At 42.5% G+C, this 21,152-nt stretch overlaps 1 protein-coding gene across 2 annotated transcripts in view; it reads left to right on the top strand.

Annotated features, from left to right (window-relative positions):
- The window catches only part of PLXNA4 (plexin A4), an 845,630-nt gene that overhangs the window by 520,459 nt on the left and 304,019 nt on the right, over positions 1-21,152 (top strand). For both annotated transcript variants that reach the window (XM_069229312.1, XM_069229313.1), the window contains exon 6: positions 13,378-13,501. In XM_069229312.1, the coding sequence (XP_069085413.1) occupies positions 13,378-13,501 (124 nt within the window). The remainder of the gene's footprint in view (positions 1-13,377; positions 13,502-21,152) is intronic.

Below are 21,152 nucleotides of genomic sequence, written 5' to 3'. Positions count from 1 at the left end.
CCTCACCATGTGTGTCACAGGTTTGTTCAATGCGGGTAAACCTCTCTCCCAATTCGCTCATGTCTCTTGTAAGGCCTTTAATGCCTGCTGTCATCTCCTACTTAACAGTGGCAATGTCTGTATAAATGTAGCAAAATGATTCTCCAAATAAATGCGAGTGACGGGACGTTCCTCAAGGGATGAGTCAGATCCGGCCCCTCCAGCAACAGGTGGTGGCCAGGGAGATGAGTTCCTACGGTGATCCGATTTCTTTCGCTTGTTGACTTGGTGAAAACATACTGGATGGTCCCATCTTTCTTGCATGGGCCTGCCATGATTGCGTCAATGCTGAGTAGCAACTGTTCCAATTCCGTACAGTGGGTGGGACTCCCCAAAAGGGGCCCGGGAGCCATCACTCACCCCTCTACTATGACTGCCCAGGTGTTACTCCACTGGGAGGCAGCAAGTTTATTGTGGTAGGGATCCTGCAGTACCTGTGGATGGGGTAGGCCATCTGTAAAACAAGTGCAGTGCCACATTATGCCACCTTGCCAACCTTGTTGAAATAAAGAAAGGTCCCCGGCCATCAAACATCACTCAAGGGGTCCAAGGTGCACCAAGACAATTCAAACTCTACCCACTCCGGGGCTGTCTCTGGATCTGCTCATTTACACAAGCTCCGACGTGTGTCCTCACCGGCCCTGCAAACCCTTGCCTGCAATGGGCCCCATCGACCACTCCGAAGCATCGGAGAGGCACGAAGTGATGCGCCTCACTGCAGGCCCGACCAGGCTTCTCAGGTCCACTGTCGCCACCGCAGGCCAGGTATTTTACTCAGCCGTCATGGATTCACCGTACATGCCAGTGCCGCAGCGGCAGCTGTGGTGCGTCACACCCATGTCTGTAGCTGCCCATGGCTCGATCAGGGGACTGATCAGTGGTGCAGAGGGGCACCAGGTTGCAATCCTCAGCAGGAAGCAGATCCCGCTGCTGGACACCCGGCCACCGCCATCTTGTAGGCAGCCGGACCGATGGGAGCAGCTGCAAAGTGCGACCTCATCTTGAATATTTAAGCACTCTTACCTAACAGAGTTGAGTAATTCATAGTAGATGCCCACCTCCAATAGTGAATTGATACAAATCAGTTTCCTATCTTGAGCACTTGGGTACTTTATACCAGATCCCTTGCTGGATGATTTAGCAGTTTCATTTGAGATTCCCATCCTTAGGAGTGTACTGGTTCCTTGAGAGTCCTTCCTTCCTCAATATTACTTTCCCAGTCATCCAGAGTCTTCGCCCAGCACTGCAGCTTGCTTTCAGACACCTCCATTTACGAGCATTACTGCCTCAGACTTTTCAGCATGTCCTGCCAGACACTTGTCTCTTGGATACCAGTTCCCTTCTCCAGAAGGTATATTTCTTGATTCTTTCAATATCTTCTGCCAAGTCCAGTCAATTTTTCATTAGGTTCTGGCATACACATTGACCAGTAGTTAAACACAATGTAATCATAATTACTGCACTTTTAGTCCATTGTCGATCAATAAAGGCTCACTCAGGCGGAGTTATTATACACAATTGACTCAATTAATTTTGTGCTTTAATGTCTTAAATCGAGTCACTGCTTCACTTCATCCAATCCAGGAATTGAAAATGTGACAAAAGTGAGCCATCTTCTCTAATCTGGAAACACACTTGCGTCTGCTCCGCACCACAGTTCTGCGATTTCATAGTGCAGCCATCAGCAAAATTACAGAGTGCATGTGTCATTTGTTGTGTCTTTAACTGTGTCAGTCTATTACATTAAATGGGAGTATTGCACACACCCTGGCTTTCTGACAAAATGGAAATGTATTTTGGGATTTAGATGTATTTATTTTCTGTTAAAGAGACATTTGAGTAGGGTTGCAGAGGCGTACAACTTCACAAATATGGTGTACAAGGAATCCCTGCCTGATTCTTATAACGTTCCAGGCTTTCAATTTGTGAACACTCGTTGCAGTTTGCGGGTTCCTGCCAAAGGAACCCTTTGTTATTCCTGTGAAAAACCATTCCTTATGGGAGCGGTGGCTAATCCAGGTTAATGCACTCACCTACTTATGTCATCCTGGGCAATTTATTTAATCTCTGTGTGACGAGTTAGAAGATGGCTAAATGCCTTGTGGAGTTGGAGAATAGATAAATGCTTTTGCGTTATGTCAATTCAACCTTTACATCTACATTCAAATTTTAGTTTAATTTTTCATTGGAAAGTGGGCCAACCTTAGTAGTATCTGGATATTGCTAAAAAAATGCTTTCTAAAAAAAAAAAAAAAAAAAAAAAAAAAAAAAAGTTCACATATAAGCAAAATCCCACTGGAAATCAATGATTGTGGCCACAGGAGCTTTCATTCCCCTCCAGAGTCAGATCTCCACGGCAATGGTATCTGTCCTCTTTCCTTGTTAGTACTTTGAGATATTCTTCTTTTTACCGTGTTTCTGTGAAAAGGGGGCACAAGTTGTACATCAAAGCAATTCTCTTAGGACCTCAAGATGCCACCCAGAAGTAGTTCCCACAAACGAGGGCATGACATAATGCCCTTTGAGAACAGCAATGTTTGGCCTCTGTGATTTTGGACACACAGCATTTCTCTTTTGGGATTTTGTGTTCTGTGAGTAATTGCAGTGAGTCTGTGGTTCTACCCAGATTCACCAACTACCGTTGTATAATGTCTGCCGTTGACTGCAGGCAGTGGGAACCTTTTCTCATTTTTGGGAATTTAAACTTTTTTCATCATCAAACTTTTACCCAGAGCAAGAAAAAGAAAGGCAAAAGATGGAGAAAGCAGGAGTAAGAGAAAGATAGTGAAAAACTGGCCAAGGGAGGCATCAAGGATGATAAGAACCTGCAAGATTGAGATAAAGAGAATTAAATTGCAGGGGATGAAAGAAAGAGGTGAACTACAGAAGGAAGCAGCCTTGGTGTTTGGCATTCACAGCCTTTGGCACCTCCTATGGTGGACTGCTCTGAAAAATTGTGGGTACCCTAATAACAACTAATTCTTCTTCTATTATTATTATTATTATTATTATTGTTGTTGTTGTTGTTGTTGTTATTTAGCAGATTTAGCAATGGCCAAAAACTGGACAATGTTTTGGTGCCTGTCCTTGTTCCCTAAACTTAGTTCCTCCTCCAAGTTTGTGGAAACCCATTTCCATCTGTTCATTGTTACCTTTTATTGTTTTGCATTTCACCTTCTCTCAGTTGAAGGGCATTTTAAGCTTGCCCCTCAGTATTTTCCTATTGCCCCGAGTAAGTGTTTGTAAAGTGCATCTGACTGCTGGCACTCCACCATACCTGGTACAATCGTGTACTTCTGATAGGTAGGGTTTCTTCAGTAGGCAGCAACAATCTCGCTTGTCCTCTCTGCCTCTCTCACATCTGACTACAGACTGAGGTTTGGTATTTCCCTAGGGTACGGTTTATGGTTTCTCCACAAAACCTCTGTTTTCATTCACCCACATTTCCACCAGTGGTATCAAAACTTTCAATGAAGCCTGCGGTTCTGTGATTGTAGAGACATGACTGGGCTTATAAATGAGATTCACTGAACCTCCTTGAGAAGCACTTATGATACAGTGTGGCAAAACTAAAGAACATGGTGGTTGGCCCAAGCATTCAGCCCTAATAAATATTCAAGAAAATAGCTTTACAGATAAGAAACTTTCTCTGTGGTTTCCGGCCTGGTTTACACTCCTGTTCCATTATTAATTTTGACAAAAAACCCTAATAAGAGTAATTGAGAGTTTGGCGTTGTGTATAGTGTCAGAGTTCTCTAGACTGCTGAAAGTGTTTTACATTGAGGTCAATTGAGCTGCTTCAGTATTATGGTGAATCTGATACTCATTGTTGGGCCTTCTAACAATTATGTAGGGCCTGATTACAACTTTGGAGGAGGAGTTAATCCGTCCCAAAAGTGACGGTAAAGTGACGGATATAGCACCAGCTGTATTACGAGTCCATTATATCCTATGGAACTCGTAATACGGCTGGTGGTATATCTGTCACATTTGGGACGGATTAACACCTCCTCCAAAGTTGTAATCAGGCCCTTAGTCTTTATTGGTGTTTTTGGAACGGTGAGTACAAAATAGAGTATCTGTTAGTTAATCTTCCAATAGATCCTGCTGCTTGTGATCAAGTTGCCCACATATAGAGGTGCTTTAGGGAGACTGGGCTATCTTTGTCTTGGGGTTAATAGATCTAGTGACTCATGATCATGTATTTATGACCTTATAGGTGTTAGAGACACAGGGTTAGTGGTCCTCAAGAAAACCCTCTGAGTGATGCAGGCAGTAAACACTAGCTTTCATCCCAAAGAAAGCAATTTATAAGCAATGTCATTATAGGCCAACGTTACCAAAAGGACCTCATGATCTCTGAGGTCTGAATACTGGGTGAAGGCTTCTGGGCAACTGCAGGATGTCTGCATTCTCCAGCAACAAAGGTGGATTGGAGAGTAAACTCTACCAGGACCATGTTACATGGAGCTTACCGGAGGTGATGATCATGCAGGAGAAGATGGTGTGCTTATTGAGCGACTTGGCACTGTTTTACAGGATTAGATCTCACTAGCGTTTCTGTGGTCCTTGTCAGTCAGAGAAGTGTTCCACCACTTGCAAGGAGCATCAACTAGGAATTGAGGCATTAGGGCGACAAAGTTCAGCAGTGGACAAAAGATGCCTTATTTGGTCTTCTTTATCTACCTTGTTCATACCATGTGTGGAAGAAAATGAAAGGTGTGTCTGTCTTCTGAGATGCTCCTTCCAAGATGGTGGTCGATTCTGTCAGCTACCCAATCCAAGATCAAGTTATATATATTTTCCTGTGATGCCAGTTCCTGTTTGAACCAGATATAAAGGAGGAATGAACAAATGAAGGATGCACGACAGCACACGTGTTTCCTTACTTTTATTGTATTCATTGCCACTTGCTGCCATTTTTGTTTTTCAGTTTTTTGGTTATAAACATTGTTCTGGCTTGGTGATTCTCTGTCTCCTTATGTTATGGCCTGATGTGCTGCCAATCAGGAGTATCGGTTAGGTCAAGTCTTTTTCTTTTCCTTTTTTCTTTTTCGACGAATATTTGAGGCTCCAGTTTAATTCAGTGAAAGCAGGGGCCTCTGGTTGAGACCACTGGCTTCTATGCGTGGGTGGTCTGTGGGATTAGAGGCCTCCTGAATATGTCAAAGTCAGATGGGGAAAAAATGAAAAAATGCATGATGGAGCAGTAGTTATACATAGCTGAAGGTTAGCGTGAGAAGCATGCAGTTCTGAAGAGGGCTTCAACCTCCTGTGCTCTTAATCTGGCGTCTATTTTTTGGCAATTCAGTTCTCCCTGCCCTCTTTTCAGAAAGCTCACTCACTTATGAGGTCTCGGAGAAAGCCCTGCTGAGGACGTCCAGTCTCTCCTGCCACAGACGAGCCCTTTCTTTGGCAGCATGGTGGTTCCTGCCAGCCCTTCAGGAGCTCAGCACTCATTGCCAAAATGACCTTTCCACAGGAGCAAACTTTTCCCACCGCAGAAACTTTTCTGTATGACTTTCAAAGCTTGATCGGTCTATTGAAACCTTTCTTCGCTAGTTCAAAGCTTTCGCACAGAGATATTTTTTGCTTTCAGAATTGCTGAAAAGCTGCCTCTCCTTGACTTGAAACAATACAGTAGCCAAGTGAAAGACAATAGCCAAAGTTTCTTAGACTGTGCAGCGAGGAAGGAGTGGAGGATTTTCATGCTGTCACAAAAGTGTGTCATTTATCTAACCTGCATTTGTTAGTTTTTTCGAGCAGGGCTCCTAGCCAGTCTTGAAGCTTTAGATGACCAAAAAGTTGGCACAAAGTAATGTTCACATACCGAAAGTGGCCTTAATGTTGCCTTTTGAGAACCATTTGGTAATCATCTTTGCAAAAATGAAAGCAAATTTAGGCAGTGGCCCCGATAGATACTTTATTTCAGGACGACCACTGTTAGAATGTGTCATGTTGTTTTAATTCACCCTCCCGGGGTTTTCAGAAACCATACTTGATGCAAGAATCAGAAACCGTGTGTAATTGGTGTGCCACGCTTGCTTAGAACAAAGCTGATGGAGACTCCCTGGAAGTTCATCACATTAGCTTAATTGTGAAATGTAATGGAGTTATATTGGAAATGTTCTTTGAAATGAGCACTGTGGTCTTCAAACAGATGTTTCTACTCCAGTGAATATAATCGACAGTGGATTAAGCCGTGTGACTGAAACACGGACGTCAAGTCTTGCTGGAAATGTGCTGGGCTTGCCGTTCTCCCTGCGCAGATATGACTATTTCCACTTTACCCTTTTCCAAGTGAGACACTTATTTGTTCCGTGTCAGATTTCCCACAATCCCCCAGCCTTCACCTAGGCACCGCACTAAGAGGGCTTACAGTTCACCTGAGCGAATAGCTCTCGGTGCTACTGATGGGCAGCCTCCTGGTATTTATTGATGGTCTATGTTCATATTGAATCTTCTGTATCGGGGAACACACCCCGTTAATTTGCTTCACAAGGAGGGATGCCCTTGGTGTTGCTTTTTGAGAAGCCATGCCATTGTGAAACGAGATTGATGAACCTTAAGCTTGCTTTGCACTTCTAGAAAATCAAGCAACAAGCACAACTGTGTTTCTGTGCCCACTGTACAACTGTATGATCATGACACAGTAGATGTGATTTCATGTGTTAACTGGTTCGCCGTCACGGACGTAATGGTTACGTCTGGTGGCGCGGCGATCAGGCACCACGGACGTAACCATTACGTCCTGAGACAGGCCTTCGGGGGGAAGTGCTAGTGCTCCCCCAGAGGGCCTACCCCCCAGCCCCTCCGAGGACAGGGCTCGAAGGGGAATTGCTTCCCCTTCCACCCCCACCCCACCAGTGACATCTGATGATGTCAGAGTGTGATCGCGCGCTGACCTCATCAGTGGTCAACTCCCGTCACGCTGGAAGCCATGCTTCCAGCACGAACGAGGAGAAACAGATTAATTTCTCCTCGGTATGGGGGCAGGGGAGGCAGAGAGGCATGAAAAGGGAAGGAAAGGCTTTTCCTTCCCTTTTCATGTCTCTCTGAGCATGTGCTGCAGGAATGCCCACTAGACACCAGGAATGTTTGTTTACCATAGGTAAACAAAGAAGGGGAGCGACCCTTGCCCAAGGGGCCTCCCCAAGGGGTGCAATTTATTATAAAGCATTTCTGCTCCCCCGGGGTCAGATCGGCCTATATTAATTAGGCTGATCTGCCCCCCAGGGGGGGGCAGAAGCCACTAGACACCAGGGATTTTTTTATTTTATTTATATTGATAAGGGGGGCGACCCCTTAGGCAAGGGTCGCTCCCTGGGGGGGTCGGTGGGGGGGGAATGTTTTTAGGCCAATTCTGCCCCCCTTGGGGGCAGATCGGCCTATTTTTCTATTAGGCCGATCTGCTCCCAGGGGGGGCAGAAACCACTTAGGCATTAGAGTGTGTGTGTATGTGTGTGTTTTGTTTGAGGGGAAGCCCCTTGGGCAAGGGTCGCTCCCCATAGGGGCACATTACTTTTGGCCATATCTGCACCCCTTGGGAGCAGATCGGCCTATTTTTGGCAGAAAGCCCACCAGAGACCAGGGAAGATTTTGTTTTGAAAACAAGTGGGTGGGAGTATGGCCATACCCCCACCCCAAATAAATGGGGCCGAAGTTGTTCTGCCCATCAGAGGGCAGATGGGGCACTTACCCCCGATCCACACCCGGGGGGGGGGGCAGAAAGTCTACCAGATGCCAGGGAATAAAAAAAAACAATTGTGTGGTGGTGGCTACCAACCAGAATGGGCATGGTTATACCCCAACTGAAGGGGAGCGACCCCTTAGGCAAGGGTCACTCCCCAGGGGGGGGCAAATTTGTTTAAGTCATTTCTACCCTCCACCGGGGGTAGATCGGCCTATTGTTATTAGGCCGATCTGCCCTGGGGGTGGGGGGCAGAAACCTCTAGGCACCAGGGATAATTTTTTTAAAAAAATTTTTTAGGGGGGGGGGGGGGGCAAATTTATTTTTGGCCATTTCTGCTCCCCTTGGGGACAGATCAGCTTATTTCTATTAGGCTGATCTGCCCCCGGGGGGGGCAGAAACCACTTAGGCACCAGGGATTGGTGTACGTTTTCTTTAGGGGGGCAGCCCCTTGGGTAAGGGTCGCTCCCCATGGGGGCACATTACTGTTGGCCATGCCCACAGTGCCCTGCAAACCTCCAACTTTGCTGAATTACACATTTTTTCCTCCATTTTTGTGATGGAACCTTCCGGAATCTGCAGAAATCCACAAAATTCCTACCACCCAGCAATGTCTCATCCATACTGATAAAAATTCTGCCCCACTTGTCAGCCTAAAAATGTTTTTTTTCAAACTGCCCTTTTGGAACCGCTTTGGTTCCCCCTCAATTTCGACATGTCTTTGGCTCTTCCCTGTCACAGGCGCTTGGCCCGCCTACACAAGTGATTTATCATTTTTACTGGGAGACTGAGGGGAATGTTGGGTGGTAGGAAATTTGTCCCGGTGTGGTGATCCCTCACAGAAATGTGTGAAAAATGTGGGTTTTTTTTAGCTAAATTTGAGGTTTGCTGAGTGTTCTGGGTAAGAAAACACTGGGAGATCCATGCAAGTAACACCTCCCTGGACTCCCTCGGGTGTCTAGTTTTCAGAAATGTCTGGGTTTGGTAGGTTTCCCTGTATGGCTGCTGAGCCCAGGCCCTAAAACGCAGGTGCCCCCCGCAAAACCAGGTAGTTTTGTATTTGATAATTTTGATGTGTCCGGATAGTGTTTTGGGGTATTTCCTTTCGCGGCACTAGGCCTATCCACACAAGTGAGATACCATTTTTATCGGGAGACATGGGGGAACACTGGGTGGAAGGAAATTTGTGGCTCCTCTCAGATTCCAGAACTTTCTGTCACCGAAATGTGATGAAAAAAGTGTTTTGGGGCCAAATTTTGAGGTTTGCAAAGGATTCTGGGTAACAGAACCTGGTGAGAGCCCCACAAGTCACCCCATCCTGGATTCCCCTAGGTGTCTAGTTTTTAAAAATGCACAGGTTTGGTAGGTTTCCCTGGGTGCCGGCTGAGCTAGAGGCCACAATCTACAGCTAGGCACTTTGCAAAAAACATGTCAGATTTCATTGTAAAAATGCGATGTGTCCATGTTGCGTTTTCTGTCGCTAGCATTAGGCCTACACACGCAAGTGAGGTACCATTTTTATTGGGAGACTTGGGGAAAAACAGAATAGGAGAACAAGTGTTATTGCCCCTTGTCTTTCTCTACATTTTTTCCTTCCAAATGTAAGACAGTGTGTAAAAAAGACATCTATTTGAGAAATGCCCTGTAATTCACATGTTGTGCACCCCGAAATTCAGAGATGTGCAAAAAACCACCGCTTCTCGACACCTTATCTTGCGCCCATTTTGGAAATACAAAGGTTTTTTTGATACCTATTTTTCACTCTTTATATTTCAGCAAATGAATTGTATACTCGGCATAGAATGAAAACCCATTGCAAGGTGCAGCTCATTTATTGGCTCTGGATACCTAGGGTTCTTGATGAACCTACAAGCACTATATATCCCCTCAATCAGAAGAGTCCAGACGATGTAATGGTATATTGCTTTAAAAAAATCTGACATCGTAGGAAAAAGTTACAGAGTAAAACGTGGAGAAAAATTGATGTTTTTTCACCTCAATTTCAATCTTTTTTTATTTAAGCTGTTATTTTCTGTAGGAAAACCTTGAAGGATCTACACAACTTACCCCTTGCTGAATTCAGAATTTTATCTACTTTCCAGAAATGTTTAGCTTTCTGGGATCCAGTATTGGTTTCACACCCATTTCTGTCACTAACTGGAAGGAGGCTGAAAGCACAAAAAATAGTAAAAATGGGGTATGTCCCAGTAAAATGCCAAAATTGTGTTGAAAATGTTTTTTGTTTTTTTAAATTCAAATCTGCCGGCCTCTGAAAGCTGGGAAGATGGTGATTTTAGCATTGCAAACCCTTTGTTGATGCCGTTTTCAGGGGAAAAAACACAAGCCTTCTTCTGCAGCCCTTTTTCCCATTTTTAAAAAAAAAAAGAAATTTGGGCTATATTTTAGCTAATTTCTTGGTCTCCTTCAGGGAAACCCACAACGTCTGGGTACCTGTAGAATCACTAGGATGTTGGATAAAAAGGATGCAAATTTGGCCTGGGTAGCTTATGTGGACAAAAAGTTATGAGGGCCTAAGCACGAACTGCCCCAAATAGCCAAAAAAGGCTTGGCACCTGAATTGGGAAAGGCCTGGGAGCGAAGAGGTTAATTCATCATTGCATCTCATGTGTTAACCCATTATTGCATCTCTCTATACCTTGGTGTTAGGTAGTGATGTGAGTTCCAGTGTAAAAGACTTTCGATCCCGTCACCTAAATCCCTGCGGACCTATTGAAATTTGAAAAGAAGTGATGAAGGGCCAGATGTATGAATCTGGCCCATTGCGATTCGGTAATTGCGATTTTTAAGAAATCGCAATTACCGACTCGCAAAGGGCCATGTATCACATTTGCGATTCGGTAATTGCGATTTCTTAAAAATGGCAAATGCAATTACCGAATCGCAAATTGCGATACTGGCCCCATTCGCAGCTATGGGCCTGTTGGCCCATAGCTGTGAACTTTTTGCATTTCGCAAATTGCGATTTCTGAAACAGAAATCGCAATTTGGGAAAAGCAAAGGGCCAGGGTGCTGGGGGCCTAAGGCCCCCTCTCCTGCACCCCATTTTTTTTTTTGTTGCACATGTAAAGTACACACATGCCAAAAGGGCATGTGTGCTTTACATATCTAATTTAAAAATGCAGTTGTACTGCATTTTTAAATTTTGCACCAGGTTACCACCTGGTTGCAGGTCATGGTATTTTGCAAGTGCAAAATACCATTCTGCGAAAAATCTCAATTTGCGATTTTTTGCAGAATTGCTTTGCGACCTGGATTTTGCGAATCGCAAATTGCGATTCGCAAAATCCAGGTCTCAACGCAGAAAATCGCAATTTTTGCGATTTTCATTTTTTGGTCTGGAATGCAGTTGATGCATTGCCGACCCCGATTTTGCACTCGCAAACGGCCGATTTCGCTATTTGCGAGTGCAAAATCAGATGCTACATCTGGCCCGAAATTCTTTGCGATGATGCCCTTCGTCTGACTGACTGTTTTATCTACCTGTTACACCACTTTGATCTCATGCCACTTGTTACAAGATTTCAAAATGTAATTCTTCACAACTTTGCTTATTTTTCTAAAAAAGGTTGCCACTTTCACACGTGGAAAATGTTTTCCAAACAGGGGCTTTGTGCTCAAGCATGAAAGTCCCTGCTGCCACCCACACAGGCAGGTGTGCAGCTATAAAGTCTTTATGTGTTCAAGCAACTGCACTGCTCAGCGGCCATAACCGTTCTGTATAACCAAACGTCATGCCTCACCGTTCCCTAGTACCGAAATGTCATGCCTGGAGCGACACTGGGGGGAGTTGAACAGCTCAGCTCTTCAGCCATAGGCCATTATGATTCTCTGATGGCACTCGGGATTAGCACCGCAATAAATCTATTCCATGCAACTTGATGTCCCATGGGACGTCTGCCAACAGCGAATACACAGCGAGTTAATGGGAACATTAATTTCAAGTGAAGATGTGCAACTTTTCTTTTCTTTGTGGAGACCAAAATTATCTGACTGTGCCTAACTTTTCAAACAAAAGAAAAAAAGTGCACATCTCCATTGGCAACACTATTTACATGCATTTTTTTCTCAAAAGTCAACACATAAGTAAATCTAATAATCCTTCTCTGAGGGTACAAGTCCCCATCCTGGTTATGATGACTTGCTCAGCAGAGCTCTTGCTGCACACCAGCTTTTGTTACAGAAATAATCCGTCATTAGTGTGGATTAATTGTCTGGGAATGTCTGATGAGATCTATTTTTAAAAAGCAATATCTAACTAATAAATTAGCGAAGCGAGCCAGGCCTTGACCTCCCTCTAATTAATACAACATCGGTTTGGTGGGGAAGGAAAGGTCTGGGTGCGCACAGTGCTCCGAGCTCTTTCTCGCCTCTTCTCTCTTCTGGTAATCATGGGTGGTTTAAATCTTGAAATCTGGAGTATTGTTGTTACTGACGTGTGTGCTTACAATGAAAGGCTTTCCAGGCAAGGAAAACTGTGTAATGCCTATGCTTATGGTACCATCTGGACATGTAAAGGCTAAATGTTCAAAAGCACTGACTATTATTGTTTTTACATTGAGCTAGTTGGGTAAGGATATTAAAAATGTGTAAATTAAATGTATTTTTAAACATTTCTCACATCTTTGCCAATTTCATTGTTCCTGTCTATCTCTACTCATGCTGCTTTTACTGGCTTTACTTTCTCCCCATTTTACCACAATACAATGTAAGGTATTCACTTGTGGTCCTAGGAAAATCAATGTCTTCCACAAAAGAAGGAAAATACTTGTTTTACTGGTTGTTTTTCATAGATGTGTTGCCTCCTTCTCCTGAAATCCTGCTGTTTCGTTTACTTTAGTCAAGGCAAGGATATTAACTTAAGTGAGTTTCTGCCTTTCCGTACACTTGACTTGTTACTTTTTCCTATAAATACATTTCATAAATCTAGCGTTTCAAATCGAATGAGTATGTAATTTACATACTTACTGACCACTTTATACTAATTTAGTCTGTGAAATAAATCATGGGACACAACGCATTGGCCTTTAGTAATAAATGGGAAAGGAGAAAATGAGATATTCATCCAGTTACTGAATTGCACAAAGTACAGCCAGAAATCCTGAGCTCAGATACTGGTACACCATTTGACCTAAATTTGTGATGTTAGACAAGTAGTCTTACTTCACATATGCCTTATTTTAATTCAGTGTGAAATCTGAGAGCACTTTGCAGTAACTCAGTGTGTTGCTTCACATGTTACACTTGACAAATTGACATCCGTGGTTCCGTTAGCATACCATTGTTTTTTGGAAATTGGTAAGTTTCAAAGTTCATGCTTATACAATATTACTTACAACAGATGTTTATACAGGGATATAGTCTAAGGTATTTAAAGGTAACCCAGGCTTTCAAGAGATCATTTTTTAATTTGAAAGAGTTGTTACCATATCGTTACATGAGATTTGTTGTGTCTTTACATGCCATTTTGTTTATGTCCTGACTGGTGCTTTGGCTCTTACTGCCGAGCTAAAACCCATTGCTCGGCTTTGGCTAATTTGTCTTGCCTACCTATAACTTGAGATGTCCTTTCAAGACTATATTGTGTAAGGTAACATCATGAATGAGCTTGTGCTCTGTTTATTTTACAGGTGCACACGAAGGGAGAGCTGTGATCGATCGCATGAGGCCCGAAGGTTTGCCTCGGATATGAAGCAATGTGTTCGCCTAACAGTGCATCCCAACAACATATCTGTTTCGCAGTACAATGTGCTGGTAAGAAGACACATTCTCCAAGTACTATATCATGTTTAATAATTCCATTACCTGAAAATGTTTATCAGCCTTTGCACTACTGCTAGCTGACTACACACTGGGGGAGATCCGCCCATATCATCAAACAAACATTATCGAAATCTCAATGTTACAGTGACTAAAGTCTGGTACTAACAACCATCTGCTAATGCTAGCACACGCTCAGCAGACACTTTAAAAGATCACCCATCACACAGGTTAAATCACAGAACCTGTAAAGTGGCACACAGATGTTGGTGGAGTCCTCATAGGGGAGCAGTGACACATTCCGCCGGTTCTGCTCACCTTGGTCTTCTATATTAGTATTTAATATCCCCTACTCCTACAGATTCACTGGCCGTTGGTTTTTGGCTTACCAGGGCATTTTATTAGTTCTGTCCAAGACTGAAGGTCATAACCCTGTTATATTAAGCAGTATGTAAAATAAAAGCTCAGGTGGTGCAGCGTTAGGTCCTGTTTGGCCCCTTGATCACTTACTGGTTCCTCCCCATTCCCCCCTGTTGAAATAAATTAATTGTGCAGTCAATAGGTGCATGAGCCTGAAAATGGGTTATTGTCAATGAGGTTCATATCTCATCTCCCCCGTAGCACGCTGCTTAATAATTGGTTTTAAAGAAACTTGATCCTTACCCGGGGTATATATATATGTAATATATGAAAAGTAAATTGATGTGAGTCAACTCAGAGCACAATTGAGAAATTGCTACCTGTAGTCTGGAATACTGTTTCTATGAAAAATATATTCAAGCGGGGCACTTGACAAAGGACCCTTCCATGGCTGGTACAGGAAGTACATGGTGATGGGTTATTGGTTATGTGAGAAGTGTGGCACTGAACTTAGATCGTCTATATTTGGCATTTTTTTCTCCAGGGCTCTTGGCATGTGTGGAACTGTGGAACACTGTAAGGACTTAGAGACTGAGAAGTTATTTGCCCTGTTTCCAAAAGACCACATTAATGTTGGTGGTCCTACATTTACTAGTCAAATGTCAAAAGTCGAAATGGCGTGTGTTTTATTTTCCTTGATTGTTAACCTAAGTTACTCATTCCTTAATATTAATTAAGGAGTGATGTGTGACTGCTGATTTAATTTCAGCAATAGGTTTGCACTGTCTTTTCTATGATGGTTATTGACAGTTTCCCACCACCATTAAATATGATTCTGACTCAAGACCTATAGATCTTTGAGGTATTGTTGTAATACCTTCTTTTATCTTTTTATTTTATTTGTGTCCTTGGTTTACATCTGTTTCTGGACCTGAATTTTCCCTGGTCCTACACCTCTCTCGCTGGTCCTATACCTCTGGCAATGTTTAGAGGGCTAGGAGGGCCACACTAAGTCTGGCAGCTTGAATATCATGCGTGTTAGCTTCCACACTGGACTTGACATGTACAGGTGCTACCTTGCTCTAATTTCTTTAGGACAAAGTAGGCAAATGTGGTCCTAGGATACTGCCCTGACCCTAAATAATTGTTCCGTCTCCCTACTTGCTTTTCGAGCACAGAGCATGTAGTGCTTTTCATGCTAAGGATTATGATCACTGTCTTCACATGTGGTTTCCAGGGTAGACAAAACTACCTAGATTCGCTGCTCTCTACTTCATGTGTATTTGTTTTTAATTGATGGCTAAGCTTTGTGTTTAGCCATTCGTTGTTTAAAAAATACTTCTTGGCATTTATGAGGAACTACTGGAGTGGGTGTAGGTTTGACTGGCACCTCTTGCCAGCCACCATGCTCCTTTGAATCATCACCAAACAGAATTTATTGGCCTATCGGTTCTTCACCGAAAACCCCCCTCAACTGGCACAATGCTTCCTGGGGCCTTGCTGCACCCTTCCTGCAAACCTCAACATAAGCATGGCCCCTGACGTGCCCCAATCCACCCTGCCCACCTGCTCCACTGGGGTGGCTGCCCTATCTGTCATCTACCAGTGATCATGGGAGTGTGCAGACCTGCATGCAGCATTCACCTTTCCATTTCCTGTTCCAAGATGTCCAGCCCGGGAAATGAAAATTATTTTTTACCATGGATGACTACTCCTTAGAAATGGTGCAGACTGACAGAATTAACTGTAGCTCAGTCGAGAGAGGGTCCAAAATGATTTTTTCAAAACTGATTTGATTACGTCATCTTCTAAGTTCTGTACTGAGTTGTCTACAGAGGAACATAAAAATGTTTAGATGATTCATGGATCGTACAGATTATAGAAATGTGCATTTCATGTTTTAGTTAAACATAGCTTCTAAGATTGCATAGTATTAAGAAGTATATAGAAACATATGATGATATAGACAAGAAACTTCCAAATACCTCGCTAAATAAATCAGCGTTTTTTCTTTCTAACAGAACATTAAGACAGCTGCGGACGGATATATCTATTTCAGTAGAAGAGTGTGTAAGGAGTAGAATGGAAATATGATCGTACTAGAAAGGATAGCCTTCCCAGGGTGTCACAATTTCCTCCTTAGAGCAATTTTTCTTTCTCTAAACTGCAAAAATTCGCTAGTTTGTTCATGATGCTCGAAGAGACCATTTTCGGAGCTCGTTTGCCTAATGGCCTCCGCTCGCTGTAGGATTCGCACCCAGAGGGTAGGGTGCCCTGTTGGCCTGTACGCACAGCTCCAGCCTAATCTGGAAATGGGAACGAAGCCTCCCGGGGCTGCGTCAATTCAACAAGCCAGCGAAGATTACAAAGGCCCCCAGGCCAGGAAAACCTTGCATCAGAGCAAATCGAGAGCACATTAACTCATCCTTTGAGCGCAGAACTGCAGAGGGCATGCGCGGCTCCTAAATTTGCTCTGTCTTCCCCCAGGGAAGGGAGCCAAAATGCAACGTTCATTTACAAAACCTAAAACAAGGCTGTGTCTATTGTTGACAAATATTTTTCACTTTTTATTCCTTGAGTGGTATAAATTACATTTCTATTTTAATGTGTGTGCGTGTTTCTTTTTTGTTTATTACTGCACAACAATGCTGGAGCAAGTCACACTTCAAAGCAACAACATGTCCACTGATTTTTTTTAACCGAGGCCAATGCACTCTGGCTGTTGCCAATCACTGTTTCCTTTAATGGACAAATTGTGACATCTTGTTACAAATCGGAGTTGGAATTCAAAATGGACGAATTCAACGAAAGAGAAATGGCCGCAAGGGAAGCATGGCAGGAGCATTCCAAATGATTTCCACGACAAGTTAATCTTTTCAGGCACAATTTTGGCGGCTTGAAGAGAGAATGTCTGCTGATATTGATTATTCATTAGATATGTGGCAAATAATGGTTCTAAATGGATTTTTTTTATCCTTTTAGTTTCCTTGTGTGTTAGACCGGTGAGCCAAAGTAGCCTATTGGGAGATTGCATGAATTTTCAGTAGGCCACTGGATCTGAAAGGCTGGCTTTGCTACAGCCTTCCCATCCTTACAGAGTCATGAGTATGCACTCCAATTTTCTTATAAACCAGTCCACCTCTTCGCTGATGACAACAACGTTTATCACTGTCGCAGTCTAAACTTCTTATGATAAAGGCTATGCCATCCTATCAATGTCCAACTAGTTTCATCAGAGAGTGCAGTGTTAACCAGTCTATGCAAAATTTGTGTGATTTCATTGGTGGAAATTACGCGAAATATAAACAAACTGTGCAAAAATCATACTGTATTACATGAGTTGCCGGTTTTTACATTTTCAGTATTTTTTAGTGCACAATACACCCCGTGTCCATTTTTGGCACAGAGACTTACTACGGCCTGACAGAACCACAACATTGCATGTGATATGAACAATAGTCACTAGATTTCAGTTCAATTATGTTTTCCCCTTGTCCCATGATAGGAGATGTACCTGAATGAAGTTCCAACTACGCAACATGGCTTAATGCTATAATCTCTGTCATTTTGCGTATAAAGAGTAAAGCAAAATCCCAGAAATTAAGCAAGATTATGCAGGCATAAAGGAAATTTCGCCCGGCCCTATCTGCATCTGCTAAAGTATTTAGTCAACTTAATTTGTCATTTTTTCCAAGTGTGTCTAAGTCAACTAAACTCAGCCTCACTAAAACCATATTGAGAAAACGCAAAAGCCCATATTTATACTTTTTTTGTGCTGCGTTTGTTTTATTTTTTGACGCAAATGTGACGCAAACGTACAAAATATAATTGTTTTTTCTAAATTCGCGCCGCTTTTGCGCCAAAATATGACGCAAATGCGGCACAAAAAAAGCATAAATATGGGCCAAAGTACGTGGCTAGATTCAAAGGGCAGGTGGATGGAGCCAGTGACAAAGAAGATGTATTCTCAAGCAGGTGCAGAATTTGATCAGGTTTGGCGAGCTCTGGCAGAGCAGTGAAGCAAAGAATTGCGGAGTATGAGAGCGTTACAAGAGACGGAACAAAGCAGTGATTATTTCTCAGTGGTGGGGATTAGAGGCAACATGGGGAGCCCGGGGAAAAAGAGGTAGGAATTATTTAGCAGAAGATGTGCCCGAGTGCGAATACATGGGTGGATTGGAACCCAAGATAGATGTCTCAGAACAGAAATGTTAGCAAGAAGGACTACTGGCAAGAAGGACAGGACTGGTAAGACAAACACAGATTTGAGAAGCCAACAGCAATAGTGTGACTATTTGGAAGTGGAGGAATAACATCTACAGAACTATCTGTGTAATGTGTCTGGTGCTTGTTTGTCTGTTGTCTGGTGCCTGGCATGTAGCACAATTACTTCCTTGGATTCAGCCAGAAGAATCGCTTTAAAATACGAATGCATGTGGAGGCAGATTTCAGAGTCATGGGAAATTTCATTGCTGTGAAAGTGGAGCAAATGGACATTGCACATGTCATGGGGCACTTTTACTCATCTGGTGCTGAAGAACGGAACCTGATAATCTGGTTCAAATCTTTTTTGGTTCTAGGGAGCAAGAGTCCTTGATACATTTCTCACTGCTCTGGCTATGCGCGGGTATCTTTCAGGAAAAGTAAATTTGAAAAAGCTAAAAACTAAATAAGCGAATACATGAATTGAGAATACCTTAAAATGAGAAACACGAGAATCTGCATTCCATGTTTAGCAAATGAAAGAGTGGGAGTCACGGGTATACTGTGGGAATTAGATGTGAGATAGAAGAGTCGAAGTGGAAATTAAACAGTTAAACACAGTGGGGGGGGGGGGGGTCATTTAGGTGATTGAGGCCATCAACCGAAAAATGTCAGCTACTTCACCACCAACCTTGCTGTTGTCTTGCCTCATATAGATGTGGGGTAAAGTAGGTTTTTCTAAGACAGTGCCTTAGTGGGCTGCACCAGCCAAAACCCTTTATAGCCCCTCTGCCACTAAGCTGGCAAGTCACAGTGACGTCATCCTGTTATACGTAGAATGGGACGATAGCCACCAATTTTCCCTTCTCAAGTTTGTGATACAGAACATGATGAACGTGGTCAGTGAACCCTCCTAATGACCCCCCATGCACAAGGGGAAAGTCACTGGTGCATTGTGGCCATTGAGTTTTTTATTTTTGGAAAAAAAGCCCTGAAAAACCACTAAGGCCCACTCGAAGGGTTATGATTTTTTTGACAGGGATCCCCACCAGGCATGCAGTGATCTCTGATTATGAGATTATCAGAAAAACTGAGATTAGGGCCTATCAAGAGGAGTGGAAGGATGTCAAGAGGTGAATGATTTAGTGAATGAGCATCGTTTTATGGGCTCGATATCCACCTATTATCAACCTGACAGACATAATCCTGATTATTAGGAGACCACTCAACCAAAAGCTGAGAGGAAAAGAACAACTTGAAGCCATACTCATAAATATGGGAGAAAACACTTAACATTATGGAAGCTCACACCAAAAGGCAAAATCCCCAGGTTGAATCTCGCATAAATTCTGAGGCATAAATACATAGCATTTTGGGGTTTGCACAACAGAATGAGCATAAACATGCAGTATTTCTGAGGCATGTCAAGATTCCAAGCTGCAGAACTTGGAATAAGGATGTGATTGTCCACCCAAGTACATCCTGCAATCCTGACATATTGTTGTTATTTACTGGGTTCGATGTGACCGCCCAGACCGCAGTACACATCGTAATGAGCACATGAACGCTATATAGGAGAAACCAGAGTCATGTGGAGGTGAGGGATGGGGGTCAGTTTTTCAACCTTTGAGAGCAGAGTGATTGTTTCTGAGTGGTCATGGCAAATGCCAGATTGTAAGCAGGAAACGACGAGTAAGTGTTGTTATTGGCTGAGAAACACCCGGCAAAAAAGTACAGTGAAAAGATTCCACCAGTGCAATTTTATTGAAAAAGGTTTACTAATTAACATTGTATATTATTACTCTGTGCAACCACATATATGGTTTTTATCCTGACGTGTTTTCATACGGGTTTATTTTTTAAAAATGTATTGAGCCAAAACGTGGGTGCAAGGGGTTACATGTGTGCAGTTGGTACAGTAGGAAATAATATGCAAGTCGTTTGTGCTCAAAGATAAAATCACATTTAGGAAGCCTTCTGGCTATTAGCAAAGTTTTGCCCTCTCCGAAGTCATTATGACTTCTATCAGTGAGCTAGTAAACAGTGTTTTTCTCATATAATCTTCACAATACTGGTATAATAATATGTAATTTGAAAACTGCACTTCAATAATAAATAGGTAAACATTTAATAGTAAATATGTAAATAAGCCTTCGTTAATAAAATTATTTCAAATGTGCTAGAGGACCTAATTGGAACAAGAATAGTTGTAATCATAGAGTCAGACTGTTATTAATGCAGTCAAATGGGCTTATTACCATATCACAGTTCAACTGACTGGGAAAACACATGTTAATGCTACACAAAGTCTATTCTAGAATCACTTTCCAGAAGAAAAATATGATGCTATATACTAAGATCTACTTCATTACCCTATCTCATGGCACATATTTAGCCACATTTTAGGCTATGATCATGCTAAAAGACCTTTATTTAAGACTATTGTACTTGAAAAAAGAACATGGCATAAAAGATAATGCACACCCTCTGAATGTAATATGATATGTATTTCTACCTAGTCCCTTACACCTTCAAAATTGGTAATAAATAACATATTGCAACTCTCTCTCTCTCTCTCTCTCTCTCTCTCTCTCCATATATATATATATATATATATATATATATATATATATATATATATATATATGTATGTGTGTATATCTATATTACCTAGTGGTAGTCAATACTAGGTAGTTATAGTTAGGACCATTTTTACCATAGATGTAGCATTTTTTTGTGATGTCAATAACTTTGGTGCCGTTTGATGAATCTACATGAAATTTTAAAAACCTCTACTTTGGTCAGTTCAGCTGCTGTCCGGAAAGTTTCAAGGTGATCTATCAAGCGGGGGCTGAGAAAAAGGGGGGTCCCAAAACACATTTTCCCCATTCTTTGCCAATTTTTTAACACAACTACAGCCCAAACTGCTGAATGGAATTACACCAAATTTGGCAGAAAGCTAGATCTTGGTTCAAAAGTGTGCTTTTTGAGATTTGGGGTAAATCCGTTTTGTAGTTTTGGAGAAATTAGAGTTTAAAGAATAAAGATACATAGGGATGTGGATTCTCCGCAGATCTGACTG

Source organism: Pleurodeles waltl, chromosome 4_1 (genome assembly GCF_031143425.1).
Source record: "Pleurodeles waltl isolate 20211129_DDA chromosome 4_1, aPleWal1.hap1.20221129, whole genome shotgun sequence".
NCBI classification, from domain to species: Eukaryota; Metazoa; Chordata; class Amphibia; order Caudata; family Salamandridae; genus Pleurodeles; species Pleurodeles waltl.
The sequence above is the reverse complement of the archived record's forward strand: the minus strand, read 5'-3'. Positions and strand labels throughout refer to the sequence as shown.